This window comes from Neodiprion lecontei, chromosome 4, assembly GCF_021901455.1.
Source record: "Neodiprion lecontei isolate iyNeoLeco1 chromosome 4, iyNeoLeco1.1, whole genome shotgun sequence".
Taxonomy (NCBI): Eukaryota; Metazoa; Arthropoda; class Insecta; order Hymenoptera; family Diprionidae; genus Neodiprion; species Neodiprion lecontei.
The window spans coordinates 24,330,425-24,351,401 of NC_060263.1; the positions used below are offsets into that span (position 1 = coordinate 24,330,425).

The window sequence follows — 20,977 nt, forward strand, 5'->3', positions numbered from 1 at the left end:
AAAGTATACCTGCATAATTCAAGTAAAATAAATTAATTGACGAATGGCCCCAAGCGAAGATTTCGAGATTCTTTATCTTTTAAAAAGGCCCACAAAGTACAACTAATTCTGAATTTTTTATTCTCACTCTAATTCTATATCTTCCGTATTGTTTTTTTATTTTTGCGAGAAAGTTATGTACTTGATGGTACGGATTTTTATTTCAATATTTTTTTAGGCAGGGGTCTTGCTGCTCATACTTATTTAAATGTACATAGTCATTTTTGTAGTCTTTCAAGCTGCAAAGTGAATTTTTGTTTGTAGTGTAGAGTTCATTCTACTTGGCGAAAGGTTTTTCGGGGGATCCGTCATTCCGGGACGAAATTGCTTTCTGATAACTTCGCAACGGTCTCAAATCGTCGTCCCGATATTGCACGTTCACGTCGTATACAATCTGTTCGATACCTGCAGACATAAGTCTCAGATATCCGTCACTCCTGATTCGCGCATGTGTACGGAGTCTGTTTGTCTCTCGGGATGTGCAGAACACGGGAAGCCAGCGCATAGACAAAATGCGTGCACGTACGGTTCAATCGCGGAGACGTACAATACCACCATTCACCTGAAACACAAATATTCTCGCTCCTGCGAATCCATGACACCGAGGTAGGTACCTACACGCCTTTTAATATACCTCGAGTAGTCGTGCTTTTCACCATGCACGTCAGATTCCCAAGATAGGAGCAAACCCACCGCCTGCATGGTTACGCACAATGTGCTCGAAATACCGCGAAGACCGCAGGAGAGACGGTAAAACGGAAGTATGTGACGGGTCGAGTGCTTCGGGAGTAATTGATAGGTTACTCGTGCTCCATTGGTTCTCGGCGCAACTTTGAGAGATGTTTCAGTCTTCCGGAGAGGGTGCGAAAACGAATTTGACCGACTGTTTGCATCGTTTATCGAGAGTCATCAGGTTTCAACCGTCACAGTCGGCTGGCAAGATATCCAGGAGCAAGGCGGACGTCGTGTTGAAACGCTCAGCGATTAGAAGCTCATTGGCTTCGAGTATCGTTTGGGAAATTGCATCGAGTTCACTCTTTGTTCGGTGACTTTTATGTTTGGAAGACTTTAGTGGTGACCATGTACGAGCACGTATGTTTCGTGTTAAAATCATTAAACGTCATTAAATTGTTTAGTTTTATTTTTCTCAAAATTATTTCTCATCGCATTATTTTACTCGTCTTATAGCGATTTGAATACAACTTTTTATGAATGTTGTATAAACTGTGTTTGCATGTTACGCGTTTTTTCACGAAGCATCAAATTGAAGTATTAGGATCGCGTAACGTCAGATTTGTTCGCTACGGCGCACGCGCGCAGTACAGAAAATACCACTTTCAATTTCTACGAGTTAAATATGGTCCTTTCCGTACAGCACGCATGCGCAGTCGCAGACTCACTCTACCGTCATAGAAAGGGGTAATCTGCGAAACTAATTTTCTTTCCTAAATCACGATCGAAGCTATGAAAAGTAAAAATAATACTTGCTTCAGGGTGATAATTGCAATACCGAATCTGTATTCGAGTTGGGTTTCGAGAGGGTCAATCCGTCCTTTGGTCTTCGGGGTACGGAAGATATCTAGACAAATATCGTTCCCGGGGAGAGACATTTGTCAGAGAGAGCTGCTGCAGAGGTTACGAAGGTCATGGCCCTCGTCACTCGAGATGTACAGATTATCCGCAACGCTCACGGGTCCGGCATCACGACACGCCTGCACGCGTGTATTCGCCCGCCCTTGCGGCTGTCCGAGACGCACGAGGGTCATGCGTGGCAGGTCACCGGCACGAAACTCTAAGCCCGGGTGTGGTTTCGTTCCAAAGTGAGTTTGCTCGGATGAAAGTTATTGCCAGCTACCGCGATTTCCGCCCCCTCAATTCCGCCAACTTCTCTCCATCACCGCGTGTCAACAACGGCGTTTAATTACTATTGCTGCAAGTATGAGACTGTTTCGTTCGGAGGCGATATTTTCCTTTTGCTGAAACAAGCCTTAAGGATCTACTGGCTATACATTCTGAACCGAAAGTGAGTCTCGTCGACAGTGTTGGATACTTTGCGATAAGATAAAACTCGGAAATAAATCAACCACAGTAAAGGTGACGAGAAAATTAGATTTGAATACGTTACAATTGAGTCATCGATGTGTAAAATCCACCCTGAAATATACCTCCAGAAATCGATATTCTAGGCGTTTTCGATGATTGACGAATATTTTTTTTGATGAAATCAACTGGATATTATTCACTATCGACAGACGATAATATACATATATGTGCCTTAATTTTCTAGGGTAAACTTGGGGCGTGATTTTTACCCGATAAATGGTCAAGTTGGTAGTGAAAAAATACGTGTCTCATATTTTTCGATCCCCTGCAACATGTCACAGAATGAAAAAAAATCGACGAGGTACATATCAGTACTTTCCTCGTCAGACTTGAGTTTGAGTTAGTTCAGGTTACCAACCTTACTTCGGGGACATTTCTAGTTTTGCAAAATAAGCAAAATAAAGGTGTACACAAATACCGTCCCAATCTGAAAGGCCGCTATCAACTTTTATCAGTAAACTCACCGGTGTCGGTACTCCCTGGAAGTAAGATGGCGTCATCCCGGAACCAAGATGTGACCGTCAAATGCTCCTTGACGTCTTCGCGTGTGGTGCAGGACAAAACAGCGTTGCATCCCGTAACCACAGGAGCTCTGTTCACCCTGACGTCGTATCCGGAAACGGTGAGTACTGAAAGGACAAAGATCTTACAGTTAGGTCAGCTGATATGTACGTGCAACATACTCTTGGAAAAATTGTCATTGCATATACAAGTAATATGCTCAGGGAGAATTTACGCTCTAATTAGTTTTAAAAAATTGAAGAAAACTGTGGGTGCAAATTTGTGAAACTTTAATGTCGGTCGCCGGAATGAGAACTGATGACAGATTATGAGCTTTGACTCAGGGGTATAATCTTAAGCCAAAATTAGGGTCAAACTCCGAAAGCATGAGGATTTAAATCATTCGCGAACGGGCCGCGTGAGATAAACAGGCGTCCAATGGTTTACGGATGCACGTAACAGAGTTTTACCGTGTCGTGTATTAGTCTCGAAGGTTTTTGCGCGTTATATTTCTGCTAACGTCAATGATGAAATGTCAGAGGAAGGTAGCTACGACGATTGCAAGCCTTTCACAAGAATATTGTCCCGGCTTCAAGTCAACCTCGATATCGTAATTAGAGTAATAGAAAACCATTGAAGATACCTACAGAAAAAGAAAGGATCTGTAAAATTTTAAAAATGGATTCAACCTAAAAACCATTCGTATTTAGTGCTTTTTTATACTATAACTGGTTTAGTTCATCGACGGACAAAATTTTTGTGCTGCTCGCAGTCTGTTTTCCATCACATGGAGTAACATGAAAAAATGAATCAGCCATTTCGCCGTATTTGTCTTGGTTAAATAAATATCAGACGTCTCAGCGGATGCTGATTCTTTTCTCCGTATGCTACGGATAAAAATATCAGTTTTCATCAACTACTATTTGTATGAAAATCGTCTTCTTATGAACTTATGCTTGACTTGTAAAAAAAATGGGATTCAATCACAGCATAAAGTCTCAAAATAGATCAATTTTTTTCGTCCTCACTGTTAATTTCCGTCGTGACACCACAATTCCAGAACTTTCACGATGAGTAAATTCTCTGACCGATTTTCTCGACGTAAACCGAGTCGTGAAAAACGAGAAAACGAGAGAAGAAACTTTGGCCGAGAATTAGACGAGAAAAATAAAACGCCAGTGCGGAAATTCCCTGCAGTGTTCACACGTGCGTTTGGTTTGTTATATATCGTTTAGGGGTGGAGATGCCTGGCGCCCAGAGGGATTACAAGCCCATTTCGCTCCTGAATAAGGATCATGCCAGGACAGAGAGATCAAGATTAATGATGACCCTAATCCGTAATCCGATTTAATTAGCCATAGCAAGTTCGTTGGAAGTATCTTACAGGTATACAATCTGTTCGATATGTTCGTGCGGCACGCACATTTCCCTCTCGCAGCTCGTAGCAAAATTCGAAAATCTGCTGCCTCGTCAACCGCAGCTTTCAATTTTCCCGCAGTCGCGCTTCTCCCTGCTGACTTTTCATTAGAGGGCCACTCCGTCGTGTCGAAGTAGATATGTAACCCAGACTGTTCCTGGAATCAGGATTCGACACGTCGACTGGGTGCCAAGCCACTCCACACAGTGGCCTTGAAACTCGCCCGAATTGGCGCTTCCGAGCCAAAAGGTCAGACGGCGAACAAACGGAAATGAGATTTCCGTCATCCGTCGTTTTTCTCCAGTCTTATCTCGGTGGCGCAGTTTAAGGTCACCGTTTCGTACCCTCCCACCTCTTCACACGTGGACTTCAGCTTGATTTGAACGGAACGTGAGCCGCGCCGATGAAAAGAAAGCTTAGCAAAACCTAATCCGGCCAGCTAACGTCGGGCATTAAGCTGGCGTTAATCAGAAAGATGAAGAAGAAGAAGAAGAAGAAGAAGAAGAAGAAGAAAAAGAAAAAGAACCTCGGGGGAAACAAGACGAAGGATGAGAAAAAATCCGGCGCCCCGAGGCGTGGACAGAGGCTACGTGACCTCGATTGTTGGAACTCACTACAAGCAACGTCGCGAAGAATTCCATAGAATGCCAGGCGTCCTGGAGATCAAAGAAGTCCACTTCTGTCGGTTGCCATGCTCGACCCACCTTGAAATTGTCCACCTCATTCCCCCGCGACTGGAGTCCTCACCTTTCCCGTGCATCGTACTATCTAGTGACTCGCTTGTCAGGAGCAGGGTGTCGATTGACGTTTCTCAAGTGTCAGCTCCGAGACTCAAGTGACCCGGGTATTACGGTCCCTCGAGTATTGTCAGGAAGAAGCTGCCGAACTGTGTGCGTGTATGTGAGTGATCCCGGTTTGTATTTAATATTCAATATCGGTCCTTTTTTATCTGGGACGTGACCAGATTTTTAGCTTTGTGGATTCTTCGCCCCACGACACATATCTTGATCTTAGTCATCCCGACATTCTTCTCTTCCTTGTCTTCTACCTGGAAGAACTACAATTTCACGACCCGTTGCGTACTGGGAAGTTTCTTCTCCGGCGAGATCTAGGATCTGTGAAATTCGGAACTCTACGTTCAATTATTTGTCAGTCAACTTCTGCAGGAGACGCGTGTGCGAATTTCCTCTTTCGCTTGGATTTTTCGAAAGATGGATAAGTAGTTCAGTCAGACGCGTCGAAAAACGATTTCATCTGACTACTTATGAGGTTCTATTCAATAATCACCATTGGAATTCTGAAATGCTTAACACTGCAGATATAGAATCATCTCAAAACACCATTTCTGAAACTAGTTATCTTCAGCTAGCGTCAGGATTGTTAATGTTAAAATTGACCGTTGTAAACAATTGCATAATAATTTTCGTCAACAATTCGGAAATTCAACCATAAATCGCATTATCTTATCACAAAATTGACATCAAGTATTACACAGTGTATAGAAAGCCGGACCGAAATTTTTTTTAAAGGGCAGAAACGCAAATCCTAATGTACGTGGGGCATATGACGGTTTTCATAAAAGTCATTTGCAACGAAGATACCCGGCAGTGACGTACTCTCGTATTTATCCATGAAAAACGAAAAATTAGTCATACATCAGAGGTTGAATGACTAAGTAAAACCAAACCGTGTCCAATGCGACGACTAACCCGAGAAACCGCAGAGACGACGGGAATGGAAATCGAAGATATCCAATCCTGGCTGCCGCACAATATCCCGCTGGTCCACATCTCCTATAGAAACGTCTATTCTCTATTTCCGGGTATGGAGCGCGGGGTGGTCGGGATGGGAAATGAGCCTCGCGTAAGGGAGAAGAAGAATCCCCGATCTCAGCGATCGGCGGGTTCCCTCAATTTCCGCTCGGAATCGTGGCTAGTTCATTTACTCCGAAACCTCGCGTTGAGGATCCTGCTGAGTTACAAATGGCTGTCCACCACAGTCCTCCTCCAGATCAACTAACTGATTCCCATTCGATCGATTCCCGCATCGCGGTCGAATATTTATATGCGCCTTGAAAGCAGATTGCTCCTTCGTGCAAGACTGTGACATGTGGATACCGTGAAACTTGTCGTACCAACATTGAATAACTGCACACTGATATTCGCAAAAAAAGATGTTTTGGGGAGAAAGAGGAAGAAGAGTGAGCGAAGAAGCGGAGAAGAATGGATAAAAAAAAAGTGCCGGTAAAAACCGGTTGGTGGTAATTGAAACAACCATTTTCACTTCATTGGTTTCCACTTTTTACATAACATTCATTGCGAAACAAGAAGTGATGCGCACGTTTTCCGTCACGTTAGTTTTCAAACGTGAATTAATGAACCCTCATTGATCGATACTCGCGAATGCGACTAGCGGTGAATAATACAGCTAGCCACACTTCGACCGGTCAAATGTTACTGTACAATCAAACGTTTCTGACCATTATCACTATATTTGAAACTACATTAGAAAAGAAATTGATAAAAGTAAAAATTATTATTCGAACGTTGAATTAAAGTACCAAATGTTTTAGTTGTAACGAAATATTTATCTGATGTGACTGCAAATGATGATTGAAACTGCTGTTTTTTATACATATATGAATTTCCCCGTTGATGCTGTGAAATCTTCGCCGTCAAGAGTTTCATCGGGTCATAACGTGATAATGAAGAAGAGTTACATCTATTGTTTCATGACTGCGCAGGTGCATTTTTATCCTGAGACAAATTGGTGTCTCAGAGAATTGAATAAATGTCGAATTGTAGAGCTGATTTTTCAATGCTGATCAACAGCCAATTTGGTTATACAGTGCAAGTTTATGATCGAAACAGCTGTCTCGGTAGAAAAGTTTCAATGTCACAGGTTGTTGATATACCGAGTGAAATTTTGATCATTTGAAGTTTCATCTGGTCATACCGTGACAATGATGAACCTGATATCTACAGGTTTATGTGCACCATAATACGTGCACTTTCGTTTCGAGACAAATTGATGTCGATATCGTAAGTATAAAAATAAGATTCTCTGATACTTGACAAAAATAAGTCCGTGAACAACTATTCGAGGATTCGTGAAAGATACGCCTGTGCAAGAAGTCGAAGAGTCGTGAAAGGAAGCGGCGTCTATACAAGGACGTATAAAATTTGAAAGGAATCACGGATCGATAGCAGCATTCAATTTCCTTTCGGACCGGGTTCCCCGTTTCGAATATCTTTTTTTTTTCTCAATAAGATCGTCGATCCTTGACTTCTCGTCCGCGTGAGTGACTGGGAAGCAACTAACTGGGACAACGGAAGCTCGTTTCTCTCGTCAACGACACGGGACCGCGCATCCCTCTGTTCCCGAAGGCGAGGGAGCTTTCGATGGGGCAAAAAGAGGGAGGAAACGGGGAAGCCGAGGGGCAAAAGTACTCGCCGGTATATTTTCGCGTTATTGGATATTCGAGTAAGCGGAGAGCTCGAATTTGTTATTGCAGGTCGGGGGCGACGGCAACGGTGTCCGGTGACGTTGACGGTCTCCTCGGTTCTTTGCTGCAGGCTGCGCCGACGGGATGAATGCGAATGGACGCCGAGGCGCGGTTCCAGAGGGAAAGGGGCGGAGGGGAAATAAAGTAAAGAGTGACGGCGCGGGGCGGTGGATTAAAAGCAAGGATCCATCATCCCTTCGATGTGCGAGAGCCGGGGTTTCGCCTCGACTTTGTGCTCGACCACATGCAGACCCCCACGTTTCCTCAGCAGGGATAGTCGGGGCGCGTACATGACTCGGCGAATAAATTTCTGCATACGTTTCCCGTTTGACGAAGTGGTCTTTCGCAAATATCCACCTTGATACATCGCTCGCGATACAACGACGGAGCGAAATGAACCTCCGATACTCTTTGTACGTATGATTCTCACGGCGATGTTTTAATATCTCCGATACATACTCCTTCATGATAGGTACGTGTACTCCGTGAAATCGTATTTCTGGAATGTTGTTGTGTTTCCCTGTGCGCAACGATGCAGGGCGGATTATTCGCACGGTGAGTACGGAATCCATTCCGCATATTTTCGCCATCAATATGGGGACGTTTCGATTCAAGCTTGTGCAGACAATAGGAAGGAAGGCAAGTAGAGTTGAAGCATTGAAAGCATTTGTCCCGTGATCGACGGATTGTGGATTTTTTCGAATCCTTTTTCTTTCGGATTAATATGATGTCGTCGGTATGTGTGATTTCACTGAAAACCTTCTCGAGACTATGTCGATCTTTATCAAAATCTGGCAATCAGTTTGCAGTTCAAGAACTACGAGGAAATAATGGATAGTGTAAACTGTTTCATCAATGTTCCAAATTCTGATTTTTAGTCGAATCGAAGGATTTACGTGGTTCGATGAAAATCACTTTTACCATTTAAAAAACATTCAGTTTTAGGTGAAGAATCTACTCGTTGAATTACTTCGGTCACACTTCAACAGTAAATTCAACAGCGTCGTTGTTCGGCATTTCGTATTTATTTATTTTTTTTGTTCGGCCAACTTTTCATCCAAGGAGGTAAATTAACAACTAAAGTTGGTGTGCCTCAAATGCGGCAGTAATCCTGACTTTAGATATTTGAAGACTTGGACCTCGACATTTTTGTGCTATCTCGAAGCCAAGCAAGCTAATTCAAAAGAATAAATAGGCATCATATTCGATACCAGAGTTTTCGCGACGAATATCACACCGTCTTGCTAAAAGTGGTCGGGTTTGCAAGATCTCTGAGACAGGTTAAATTCGGAGTATGAATTGTAGCCAAGAAGCTCCCCAAAGCATACAACTCTACGCTGGGAAATTGCAGCAGAGTGCTTCGGGGATCTTGACGATAAATGAACCGGAATTTCAGAAAAGGCGAAGCCCTTGCACGGTTGTTAAATTACGGTGTTTACAACCGATGACGTAGAAACGCGAAACCCAATCAAACCTAATCAAACTTTAGTCCATTTCCAATACACTTTTTTACCAAATTTTATCGCCGTGTCAGCTCGGATTACTTCTCAGTTCTATTTTCATCTATGTATGTAGAGATAGAGAGAAGTGAACTCGGATTGGCAATTTTCTTCGGACGAATTCGATGCCGAAAATAGAAAAAGTGTCGCTGCGCGTATTGCTCTCGCTTTTTTTCAAAAGTCAATAATCATTTCGCGATTATTACCGCTTCGTGGAAAAATCGTATGTTTGAGTAGTAAGCCATATAATTTGGGAATAATAATTTCTGCAGAATTGACAAGTTTGTGAGATCTCAGAGTTATTCGTGACGCAAAATTTTTAAGCCACACGGTCAACGGCTTACTTAACAACCTTCGGGATTGATTACCAATTTTTTTATAAAATACAAATGATGGTTACAATTTATAAACAATCACGGGTATTTATTACTGCTAAGTTTAGCAATTTTACTCACTGGATTGATTACTCCTTTAGTTGTGATACAACCCGTTCAATTAATAACAATATATTCATATTCTGAAATTCATGCGAACTATCTAAAAATTTTCTGAAGCACGGAACAAAATATGAATAGTAAAACATGGTTTTACCACGTTCAGAAAACACGAATATTGGTTATATCCTGCAAGAATTAATGGAGGTAATTAACGGGCACGTGAAGTTGGAGCGCGTAGCGCGAACGGTGATTGCAATTCCTTTTATTTATTTTTTTCATTCTAGATTTGACGTCAGCTTTGAAAATCCGTTGGACTTGTTACGCTACCACTGTACGAACACTTTTTATAGACACGTTTATTTTTTTTAATTGCCAACACACGTGTGCGTATTACCCGATTTTACGCCATCCATTTTACCGGGGTGAAATCGAGAACCGCTGGCGAATGAAACGGACCGAATGAAATGAAATGTGCAAATGAAGCCAATATTCGCATCACCCACCCAACGACATTTTCCCCGTTTCACGGAGCTCCTTCCTTTGCCCCTCGTACCTCGACGCAGAATTCCTAGGAATCGGTGAAATTGACTTTATACCTATACACGCGTTGCCATCTCTATTTTCGTATTTTTCTAGACGCAAAACGAGGCGTTGCTTCGCGTCTCTCAGATGCAATATGAAAACATTCGTCCCCGATTGTACGGCGTTGAGGGATTTCCCTGCAATCGTACCTGATCGCCGGTTTTCAAAATGCAAATATTTAAACGACTCGCTGTCTCTTTAGATGAGTTTTCTTTCCTAGACTCGACCATGCTGTTCTATGCGGTCAGGCAGAAAAATATAGGGAGTGGAAAATAATATCACCGTTGAGAAAATTACATGGTATCCATACGCTAACCATTTCTCGAGTAACATTAATGAACGCAAAATTGTGTCAAAACAAACTTAACAATGATTAAGGTTGAAATAATCGATGCACACTAGAGTGGCCGTTATTTAGGGTGTTGATAATTTTTTTCTGGCACGCCTCTCAAATCAACTGTAAATAAATCAAAAACAATTCTCTAATTTTTTCATATTCTTATCTCAATTCTAATTCGTGCCTGTAAGAGGGTGGATTTCTTCATTTATAATACACGTATTTTGGACACATTCTGAGTATATTATTTTATTGTAAGAGTAATAACGTTCAAAAAAATCTTTCGCCGCGAGGTTTCAGTGGGCATTAGTGTTACTAACTGAGAAAAAATTCACATCATCGTACCAGGCGATCTAGACAAATTGCACTTCATTTAAATGGAAAAAAATCAGATTTCGAAAGGCACGACTTGAGATAAGAATCTGAAAAAATTACAGAATTGTTTTCGAATTTGGACGGTGCGATAGAAAAAAATCGTCAACACACCGAATAACGTCCACCCTAATGCACGTTAATTGTGAGTCTTCGGATGTGATTGAAGACGAATCGGTAGCACCGTCTGAATAGAAAATTCTAAAAAGAGGACAAACCGTTTAAAATATATCTAGCAATTTTATTTGCAGCAGTAATAGGATGTATCCTTCATCCTGAGCGCTGAGCTTTCAGTATTATTCAGCGATTGTCTATTGTGTCAATAATATTTCCATGTTCTTACGTCGTTGCTCAGTGGCATGGTGAAAACTTGATAGCTTAAGATCTGTGAGAATTTGTATACGCTTTGTTTGTAATGCGTGTTTTGCACGTTTCAAATAATATTTCCACGTTACGAGGTAAGTATGAAATAAAATCTAAAGACGTAGTTTTTTGAATGCAACATTTTTGCGTAAGAATTCTTTAAGATTCGCTTAAACGTATCCACTTACACGTTTATCAAGAGAATTGACGTACATGATGGATTCCATGTTCACCTGCATCGATAGTTCGAAGGAATCGGAAATTCTTTGAGAAAGTCGAACTGGGATAACAGCATCGAACAGGATAAATTCTTTCAAGAGGATTGAAATATGTTCAATCCGTGATGCAAGGAAAGAAGGGGAGATATAAACGATGAAGGATTCAAGCCGAAAGCAAAGGCGGTGAGTGGCAAAGCCAGACACGGAAGCGGGATAGGATTCAAGCGGAACTGGGAGGCGGGAAATTTTGCTTGGCGATGTAGCTGCAGGATATTGAAGAGAATGCAAAAAATCCGGCAATCCGTTTGATGTGCTGTTCGAAAACCTTGCGAGAACTGCATCGCGCGAATCGTTACCCGCAGCAGCCGGATGGCGAGTGGCAAAGGACAGTTCGGGGAGCCGTGAAACGATCAATATGCCGGGAAATCGCACTTACGGGAATTATGCAAATCCTTCCGCGCGGAGGACCAACTTTCGTGAATTAGCGCTGAATTAAAGTCACATTTCCGGATGCTCGCCAGGGTTTTTCGTTTCGCCGTTATCAGTGCTGTTTTACGTTTCTATCTCTTCTCGTTGTCATTGTGATTGAAAGTGTCTTAAGATTGATTTTAGACGATTTTCAAACGCTCAAAAATACACTTGAATAAAAATCGACTTACATTTATACAGGTAGACAATAAGGCCGATCGTATTCGAACATCGTCAACTATACGCTATGCATCTCTTGGATTTCCTTGGAACTTCACATACCGCCACTTGTACCCCGAGTTGCATACAATCAGAGGTTCTTATGTTCCGCATCCACTTAATGTCACGGTATATAATGAAATGCGTTCCTGCGGCTAATTTGTTTGAGAAAGTTATGCCCGAATGAAATAGAAATGACCAGTTTACATAACAAATTCATTTTTCCATAGTTATTCTGATATAGTTCGACAGTAATACCATATAGCTAGATACAGCAAGGCCAATCACATTATAACCTTCCTAACTACTTATTGTCCATATCAGACTTTCTTGTTTCTAATTCGCACGTAACGAAATAACTCTCTATCTGCAGTTATTTCGAAGAATAGTTATTTTTAGGTGGAATAAAAATAACCAGTTGAAATAATAGAAAGGCTTTCGTACTCCGTTTTATTGATTCATTTATTACATTCGCGAATTGAAGCGCCGTGAGAAGAGTTAAACGAAGGAAGAAAGAAAACGTCTTCTTATCGAGGTCTAGCCAATCCTTCGCAAGTAAAAATACTTCGGGAAAATATCTCCCAAGTGAAAGTCGATCTCTCTTCCGAACTTCGGTTCAATTTACCCATCATGTAACCATTGACTTTTCCGTCTGTTGACGATGAGCGATCCTCTCGATTCGCGATATTCGGGGACAGTTGGGCCAATTAGTAGCTACCAGAATCGGAGCGATCAACGTGACTAAATCACCGGAATCACCGGCGCAAATTAGACAGATTATGGGAAGATGTACCCAGGAACTGGTTTGGCTTACGCAGAATTTGTAATTCCTAACTGACGTCTAATCATTAGTCAGAATTTCTAAATTACTCATTGTCTATTGTTTCAGGAGGATCACGTGATCGTAGCTTTTCATCTTGTACATTTGCGTCTATCAGAAAAAAAAAAATGTGCAATTTTTTTTTCATAATACAGCTTCAGAATATTTTTTCAAATGACGAAAAAAGAATGCTGTCGCAGTTTCAGCTCTTAATATTTATTAATATTTAGAGGTGCATCATCGTGATTTTCTATTTTTCATTTAAATAACGTGGGACTTTTTTTTTTTTTTTAACTTTGTAATTTTATAAGTCGTCAACGCATTAGTGTACTGATAAAACTACAACGTATTTTTGTAGGAAATTAAAATCTTTATAAAAAAAGGTCTGTTATCATTTTATGATAAACCTACTCTATCAAAAGTTGTCTAACGTCAACGGTCAACAAAAGATTTTAAATAACTTTTGAAAGAGTAGGCTTATCATAAAGTGACGCGAGACATTTTTTCTAGAGCGTTCAACTAAAAAAAAAAAAAATGCTCCCATGTTATTGAAATGATTAATAGAAAATTGCGACGATTCACAACTGTAACACCATATCTTTTACTAAAATTTACAGAGGCGTAAATAATCCTGTGTTAGGTCAGACTGCAATACAATTAGGTATTAAAACACGATGTAGGATAATGCCAATGCTTAGTTGAACTGAATAGTTTTTAGAAAAAAATTCAATTGAAATCCGTATCAAATGATGAATTATTTTACTATTCACCGCACACGAGAGCCTGATATCCGTAAAATAAGAAGCAATAAAAATTGTTTCTACGTCGTAAGTAGACGTTTGTACGTCGATTTGAAAACTATTAAAAACATAAAAAGGGTGAAACATTTTGCAGTCTGTTTAGCGTAAAAATGTCACCAAATACACGTACTGCATACGAGTTCCATATCCGTTTGAACGTCACAACGAGACGTTTACATTCCGTCTGTACGTATGTTGTAACGGGCGTGTAGCGAAGCGAGCTGATAAACGACTAAGCACAAGTTTTCAAACGCGGAATGCATGGCGAGCGAGCCTTTGACATCATCCCAAACTCTCTGCTCTACACACATCCTTTGATCTGCGGTCTGCTTTATCGCAGCCTGGCACGTTGGCACATCGGAAAGCGCTCGCCTGCCGAGGGTTAAAATTTGAATGTTATCAGTGTCTCCGTAAACTGTTTCGCCTCATCATCCCCCCCCCCCCCCCCCTCCTCCCCTGGCCTCGCACCCTACTCCTAACCAACCTCCATCGACCGTGTCCATATTTTGGAAATTCAAAGCTAAGCGAATACTGCCGAAGATTAAACGGCGGGCTTCGCCAACACATCGCTTTGAACTTGGCGATGTCTCATTGTCAAGATGATCTTGGTATGACGCTGAATTATCCGTCAGGATTTTCTACGATGATACATTTCTATGTGTGTGTGTGTGTGTGTGTGTTTGTGTATACAGTGTTTTATAAGATGATTGTAGCATAATTGTTATCTGGATAAAGGTAACATCATTCACATGTAAATTCAACTGGATAAGACGAAAAATAGTTTCGGACATGGCTTTGTACGTATATGTATGAAAGATAAGATTGTACTTACAATTAGTTTCGTTTAGATGATTAACTTTGTGAAAACAGAATTAGTGATTTAGCAAATTAATTCTTCGGGGGACGAATAATATTATTTGTTGAGGTAGTAAGAGATTTGATGAGACCGAATTCGTAAGATTTCAAAGGTTTTCACATGATTTTGCAACTGTAATTAATAACCTTAGAACTTTTTTAATAATGTCAAGTAACTTTGCGCACCTATTTTAATGGCAGACGGCTTCAAATTTCAACCCGTAGAAGATTTTACATGTTAAAAAAAAAAAATAACATTTGTTCGGGTAATAAACATTGAATCTCGCCACCCCGAATACGAATCTCTGAATATAATCCAATCACCTTTATCGCCAATCTCCACCTTTTTTCTGCGTTTTTTGCACTCGTATCAGTCAAAGCCGTAAAAAATCGAAATTTAGAAGGATATCTGGCGCAGCTGTGGCACTAAAAATCTGAACTCTTTCCCAGAGACCGAGCTGCGATTCGTTGTGTCGGTTTTTAGTTGTTTTTGGCTTTTTATTCACCGGCCGCTTCGCCAAATCCAGCAAACCTAGTGTCGTTATGTGACACAGAAAATTCTTATTTTTCACAATGGTTTTGTGCTTTCCTATTTCACTTTCACATATATTCGACGGCATATAGACACATTCACAGCATTGGTAGTCACAGCGATAAAGATTTTTTTGCGAATTTTCACGTTTTACGAATACGCAAATAATGGCCACTCGAACGTCAACATAGAGGGATTACAATTATTGCCTGCGGTGTATTTATCGAATTTGATTTCATGCTAGGGATGGAATACAATTGGAGAAGAGATCCGTCGATAGGTGAAGATGGTTAATCACGCGAAAACAATGAAGGTCTGGTGGTATATCTTAGCATTGTCGAGCGAACACCGTTATCGTTTACACCCCTTCGGCGTGATAAATTTTTCAAAAGTCCCAACCCTCGTTTGGGGGGCAGCCTTTTAAATTCCAAGCGCTGCACGAGGTAATATTTTCGCAAAAGGGATTCCGACAATAGTTTTCCCGGAAGATAAGCTCTTTGGCCGCGCGCTCGGGTTCCACTGATGTCATTTCAGATAACCTTCAACGCTGCTTCCTGTGGTCATTCAGGCTAACTTATAAAGGATCACATACTACCCCCATACTCGTAAATAAGTCAACAGAATTTTTTAAATCCACGCCCCCAGGAGCAACGGGCGAAAGAGTTTCGACCCTGGTTCCATAGTCGAAGCATCGTTACTCTAAAACGGAGCCGCCATCGCGTCACGTGTGTAACATGATAAAAATCTGCGAAAACTAATACAGATCTTCACCTCACCGCTTGAGAACGAAACTCGAGCTAGACAAATGTCTTGACACCGGAACAAAGAACGAGTAAATAAGCCTATGGAGTGATTGCAAACAACTCATGGAAACCAATATGTCGCGGAAATTGATTATTGGACATGTATAAAAATTCTGACAGTTTAAAAAAATTCGTAGTCAATGTTTGCTGCTTGAACGTTAAAAACTACATTTCACCTGGTCAATTTATGAGCAACAGATATTATGTCAGTACACAAGTCCAATTTAACTCAACAAAGCACTGCGAAAATCTACAAAATAAGAAATTTAATGTAGTCAACATTTTCTATTTACTAGATTTCGAGAAAATTTGACAAAACGTATCGTTATTTTGTATACCAGTCGGTAAAAAATTAAAAGCAAGAAGATACCCGCATTTAAATAGAAATGGCATGTCTTCCGGATAGAACAGTGTTTTAGGACGTCAAATTAGATCAACAATATTCCATCAATTTTACGACAACTGACTAATCTTGTCGAAAAATTAAACTTCGGTATGCTGACCGTTGTACTGTCCGTAAATGAAATATCGTTTCTGATGTTCAAACACGTCACCTTAACTATAAACCTTTTAAAACAATCCAGAACTTGTAGCACCTACTCGAAGGAAAACCAATATCCACATCCTCAGTAATCACATTGGTTTCTCCATTAAGCGTTTTCACATTGTATCCTCGTGCGGAAACGTATTACCTACATATTAATTATGCCCGTTGGCGATACGAATCATCCGCAAATGGACACTGATCGTTAATTAGTTGCGCGTTTAAGCGAGCGAAAGAGAATCATAAAATGATTCTGATTCGTTGGTGCAATTTGGCGTGAGTCCTGACGAGAAGTAGCGAAAGAGCTGATGAATGCCCCGGCATTTGTTTAAATAATTAAAAGCGTAATTACTACTAGGCCGGGGATATTTTAATGAACTCCGTTCTCTTTTTTTCTCAATCTCTCTCCATAACGGCGTCCTCTCTGAAAAGCTCACCCGAGTAACGGGCGTGACTCCAGACTTTAGAAATGAGCAGAGAGGGCGGCGGAAAACGTTCGGGGGGCTTTCGAGCACGTCTTTGCTCGTCGATGCTGAAAACGCGAAAAGTACCGAACGTGACCGGCATTTCTTTGCGATATACTTACTTTGTGCGCAAGTGTTACACGTCCATGTGTGCTAACATTACTTCTTACATACACGCATTTGTATGCCCTCAAAACTAGGGGTTGCACTCATCTGCTGCGTGTCGTGCCTCGTATTAATTGAGGTCTTTTAACCTCTCGAGCACCGAAGCTTCCAATTAAAAATATCCGGGACTTGGCTTTCTTTTCAACGAATGAATGAATAATGAATCAATTCGTTTCATTATGCTCTACTTCTTAATTGGTATTGGCAAATCTGGGACGGTGTTTCGACGATTGAACTTCTTTCGAATATTGACAGGTACGACGTTTTCAGAGCAAGTCTTTCGCAGGTGATGCGAAGTGTCTCCTACATCGAATTTGAAGCACACACTACACTACACTTTCCTCCTTATTCCTCTCTCCGTGCACGGATAACACAATTTTTCAATCTTTTGCACAATTGAAATTTTTGGAAAACCATGACCCGCACAATTCTCACACTATATTATCGACTCACCTGTTCTACGTATACTTTCGGCAATCCTTTTTTATACCGTTGCGCAATGGTAGATATTACGTTACACGAAAAGCACAAAGCGTCGCAATACGTGTTTCGTTCGCACTCCGATTCCATTCATAAATTTCATCACTCGTGTTCCATTACATAGCTAACCAAGTTATTCTACATCTGTTTATCACTTCACAACCTTCGCTTACACCTTGACGAATATCCGTCTGCGTAAACACAGTCCTCCTGTAGTTCCTAACGTTGTTGTTGAGGTTTGGATTTGGACTGGCATCGTCGAGGCTCGTTACATCAGTATTAACTCAACCGCGAAACGCGTCGGTCGATGTAAATAACGATTCGAATGTTACATACAGGCTTCCAATGGTCCCGAGTTCGATCTCATTGTCAGTTGTCGTACGTCGGTGGTGGGAGAGAGGGGGGGAGGGGGGGGGGGGGCTGATCGATTTCGACGTTGACGTAGAAATATATCTCGGAATATCGAAGCCCACGTATCTCAGAGGAAAGATAGGATTTAACAGCCCCACTCTGTACGCAATTACGTACAAACGCACTTCAATCTATTCTCATTTGACGCAGAAATAAGGTAATGGCATAAATTCTACGAGATCGCGGTAGTAAATTGGTCGAAATCGATCAGAGTAGCCCTCTAAGTTTTTTCACCAAACAGTTTTCTGAGGTTTAACTATGATGATTTAACTAACGTGAATACGGTTGTGCCGAGTGTTGCTTTATTTATTTCGCGGTAGTTCAGTGAATGAAAAGTTTTGTGATCTAATAATTAGACGAAGTATAATCGCGGTTAACTCTTATCACGCACAGTTTACCCAAATTCATTTCTCGAATCGGTAATGCAAACTCCGCTAATCGTACTTCCTATACATCAGCGAACATGTTTTAAAGGAGACGCTCTATTCTGTTGTGACAAATGTTTGAGAGTGAGTGACATTGTGTCAGGAATTCAAGGGCTCGTCGTCTTTGGGTCATAACGAGAAGCGAAGGGATCACCGACGTCATCGAGTACAACACCGATCACGGCAAAAACGAAGGTGAGTTAGCAACAGTATTCGCTGACTTTAAATAAGACACGATGTCTCGCTGCGGGAAGATGAATGACTTTTGACAATTCCCAGCCGTCGTAATCGGGTTGCCCGAAATTAATTCCGCTGATCGGGCAATTAGAAAAAGTTTGTGTTATTCGATACCTGGCGAAATTCAACTGTAATCAATCCGGCGTCAGGTTTCGTCGTAAAAAATCGACTTTTCGGACGCAGATGCCGAATGTCAGGAACTTTGAGCCCGGCGCGCCTTTTACTCCCTGAGCGATCTCTTCCCGTCTTCTTTCCCGGAAAAGTTTTAGCCCACAGTGTACATCCGAGCAGCCATTGCGATGCTTGTGGCGGGAAAATCCGGAAATTGGCTTCATCTAGCCGGAGAGGGGGACGTAATACGTAAACCTCCATTACCCGTCGGGGCTCCGCGCAGTAATGTTCGTTCGCAGGGGCGAAGTGCGGTCGGGTATTCGAATGTGTCGAGATACATTCTCAAACTGCTAAATTGAATTCCAGAGAGCATGAATATCCTCCGGGTGGAATTTGCATTTTGTTGTAGCTCAGCGCCGTCGCCCGACCCACGAACAGCCATCGCACCTCGCGTGTTATACGGACACTTTACCACAGATTATAACAATTGTCACTCGGCCTAATCGCTTGTCCCGAATTTTTACTTGCACCTCGGGATGTGCAACCATTCGCTTGTAAGTCGAATTAACGATTTCAACGCGTCGACATTGATTTTTGGGGATTACTATTTACTCATACCTTGTCACGCGAAGTAACTCCGTTCATTTCCGGCCTACCGAGTGATTTCTACTGATTTCCGAATCGGATAGAATAATGGGAAATAACAAGAAATCACTGGAAATTACCCGGAAACTTGAGAAATCATTCGGTGAAATGGAAATCAAGGAAACCACGTGACACAGTTTTTAGCTTTGGAAATCTAATTTCACGTTGAAAATATTATTGCTAGCGGAAATCTTTGCGATTAAAAATCTTGTATCGCAAAAACTTACAAGAAAAAAAAAGTTGGAAATAGGCTTAACATCCATTTATTCGAAAGAAATGCGATGAAAAATTAGCAAATAAATAGGAAGGAGTCAGGCTTGGACTGCTGCAAGTCAAGTTGGTATGGACTTCCCGATCCTGATCCTGAAAAGTTTAATTTCGCACTGAGGCTTCACTCATCTCCAGAAATCTTATCTGTACTATTATCACCGGTAAACGACATTGAAATTTATCGTTGCCTTCGTGAGAAAACAACTGTATACCATCGGCTCGAATCTATCATTTACACAGGAATTTTTTTACAATTTTTAGCTCAACATCCAATTTTTTGATTCGATGGGGCCTGTTTTACTCAAAAGTATGTTGATCAAGTTTTATTTGCGTATTTTCCTGATGAGAAAAAATGAATGGCAAGAATTGTTATTGGCAATAACGTCAACTATTTCACTATGTCATAATATCTCGAACATGGATCACAAAATTTTTGTTCAACAAACGGGTAACTTTTCAAAGTCAAAATTCAATGTTTCGATCACAATTTACGCCTTCTCGCATTACATTAGTAAAAGAATATAACCGTTTGAAAAATAAAAAAAAAATGGAATACCGAGTGGTGATGCGAATTTTTTCGAATGAAGTAAACCTCGAATATAGTTGATGCAGTTACTCTGGAAGGCTTGGCAAACGTTTGTTGTTGACTGACTGATAACCGATGGCCGCTACGAGTCGTCGATAAAAAAATAATTTCAATTCATGGTAGACCAAATTTATACCTTCCAATCGACAAGAAGACAAAAGTACAGACAACGCAGTCTAAACGAAAGCGCGTGCTTGAAGTCAATAAACATATGTCAATAAATTCAATTTGCCACTTCACGCGAGGGATTTCGCCATCTCACAAACTGTTTCGAGTAAGTTGGTGAAAATAAAGTTGAATTGCTTTGCGCGTGCGCATTCGGTGATCCAGCCTGCTAACAAGTTTCACCATTTTTTGTCGGTATGCCAATTCTCCACCCTATCAAAAATGACAAAACGACTTTATAGGTTAGCGAAGGTCGCAATTCTCCCGCCAGTTTCGTCGCCTATTGCCTCGCGAAAAAGAAACCGACAAAAATTGAGTTGGTAAAGTTTTGTTCGTAGAAATACAGTCGCCAGGTTTTTCCAATACAATTCCTATTCTCTGTTCCCATCTTCCGGTAAGTGATAGCCGAGCGAAGAAGGGCGCGGGCTCGTTTTCTCTCCAACTGTCAAACTTTCTCTGCTGGTTCCGGTTCGCAACAATGTTGCGGACACAAGAAACAAGCCGTCGATCTTTTGCTGCTGCGCAAATAAAAAGCAAATAAATAAATAAATTATCCGGCGATATTTATTTCGACTCAACACTTTTTCCGCGGAGAAAAAGACCG

The 20,977-nt window shown here is 41.2% G+C and overlaps 1 protein-coding gene across 1 annotated transcript in view; it reads right to left on the reverse strand.

Moving 5' to 3' along the window:
- LOC107220928 (Down syndrome cell adhesion molecule-like protein Dscam2) overlaps nucleotides 1–20,977 on the reverse strand; it is a 182,430-nt gene that overhangs the window by 35,596 nt on the left and 125,857 nt on the right. The window contains exon 6 of the mRNA XM_046736696.1: nucleotides 2,607–2,771. Coding sequence (XP_046592652.1) covers nucleotides 2,607–2,771 — 165 coding nt within the window. The remainder of the gene's footprint in view (nucleotides 1–2,606; nucleotides 2,772–20,977) is intronic.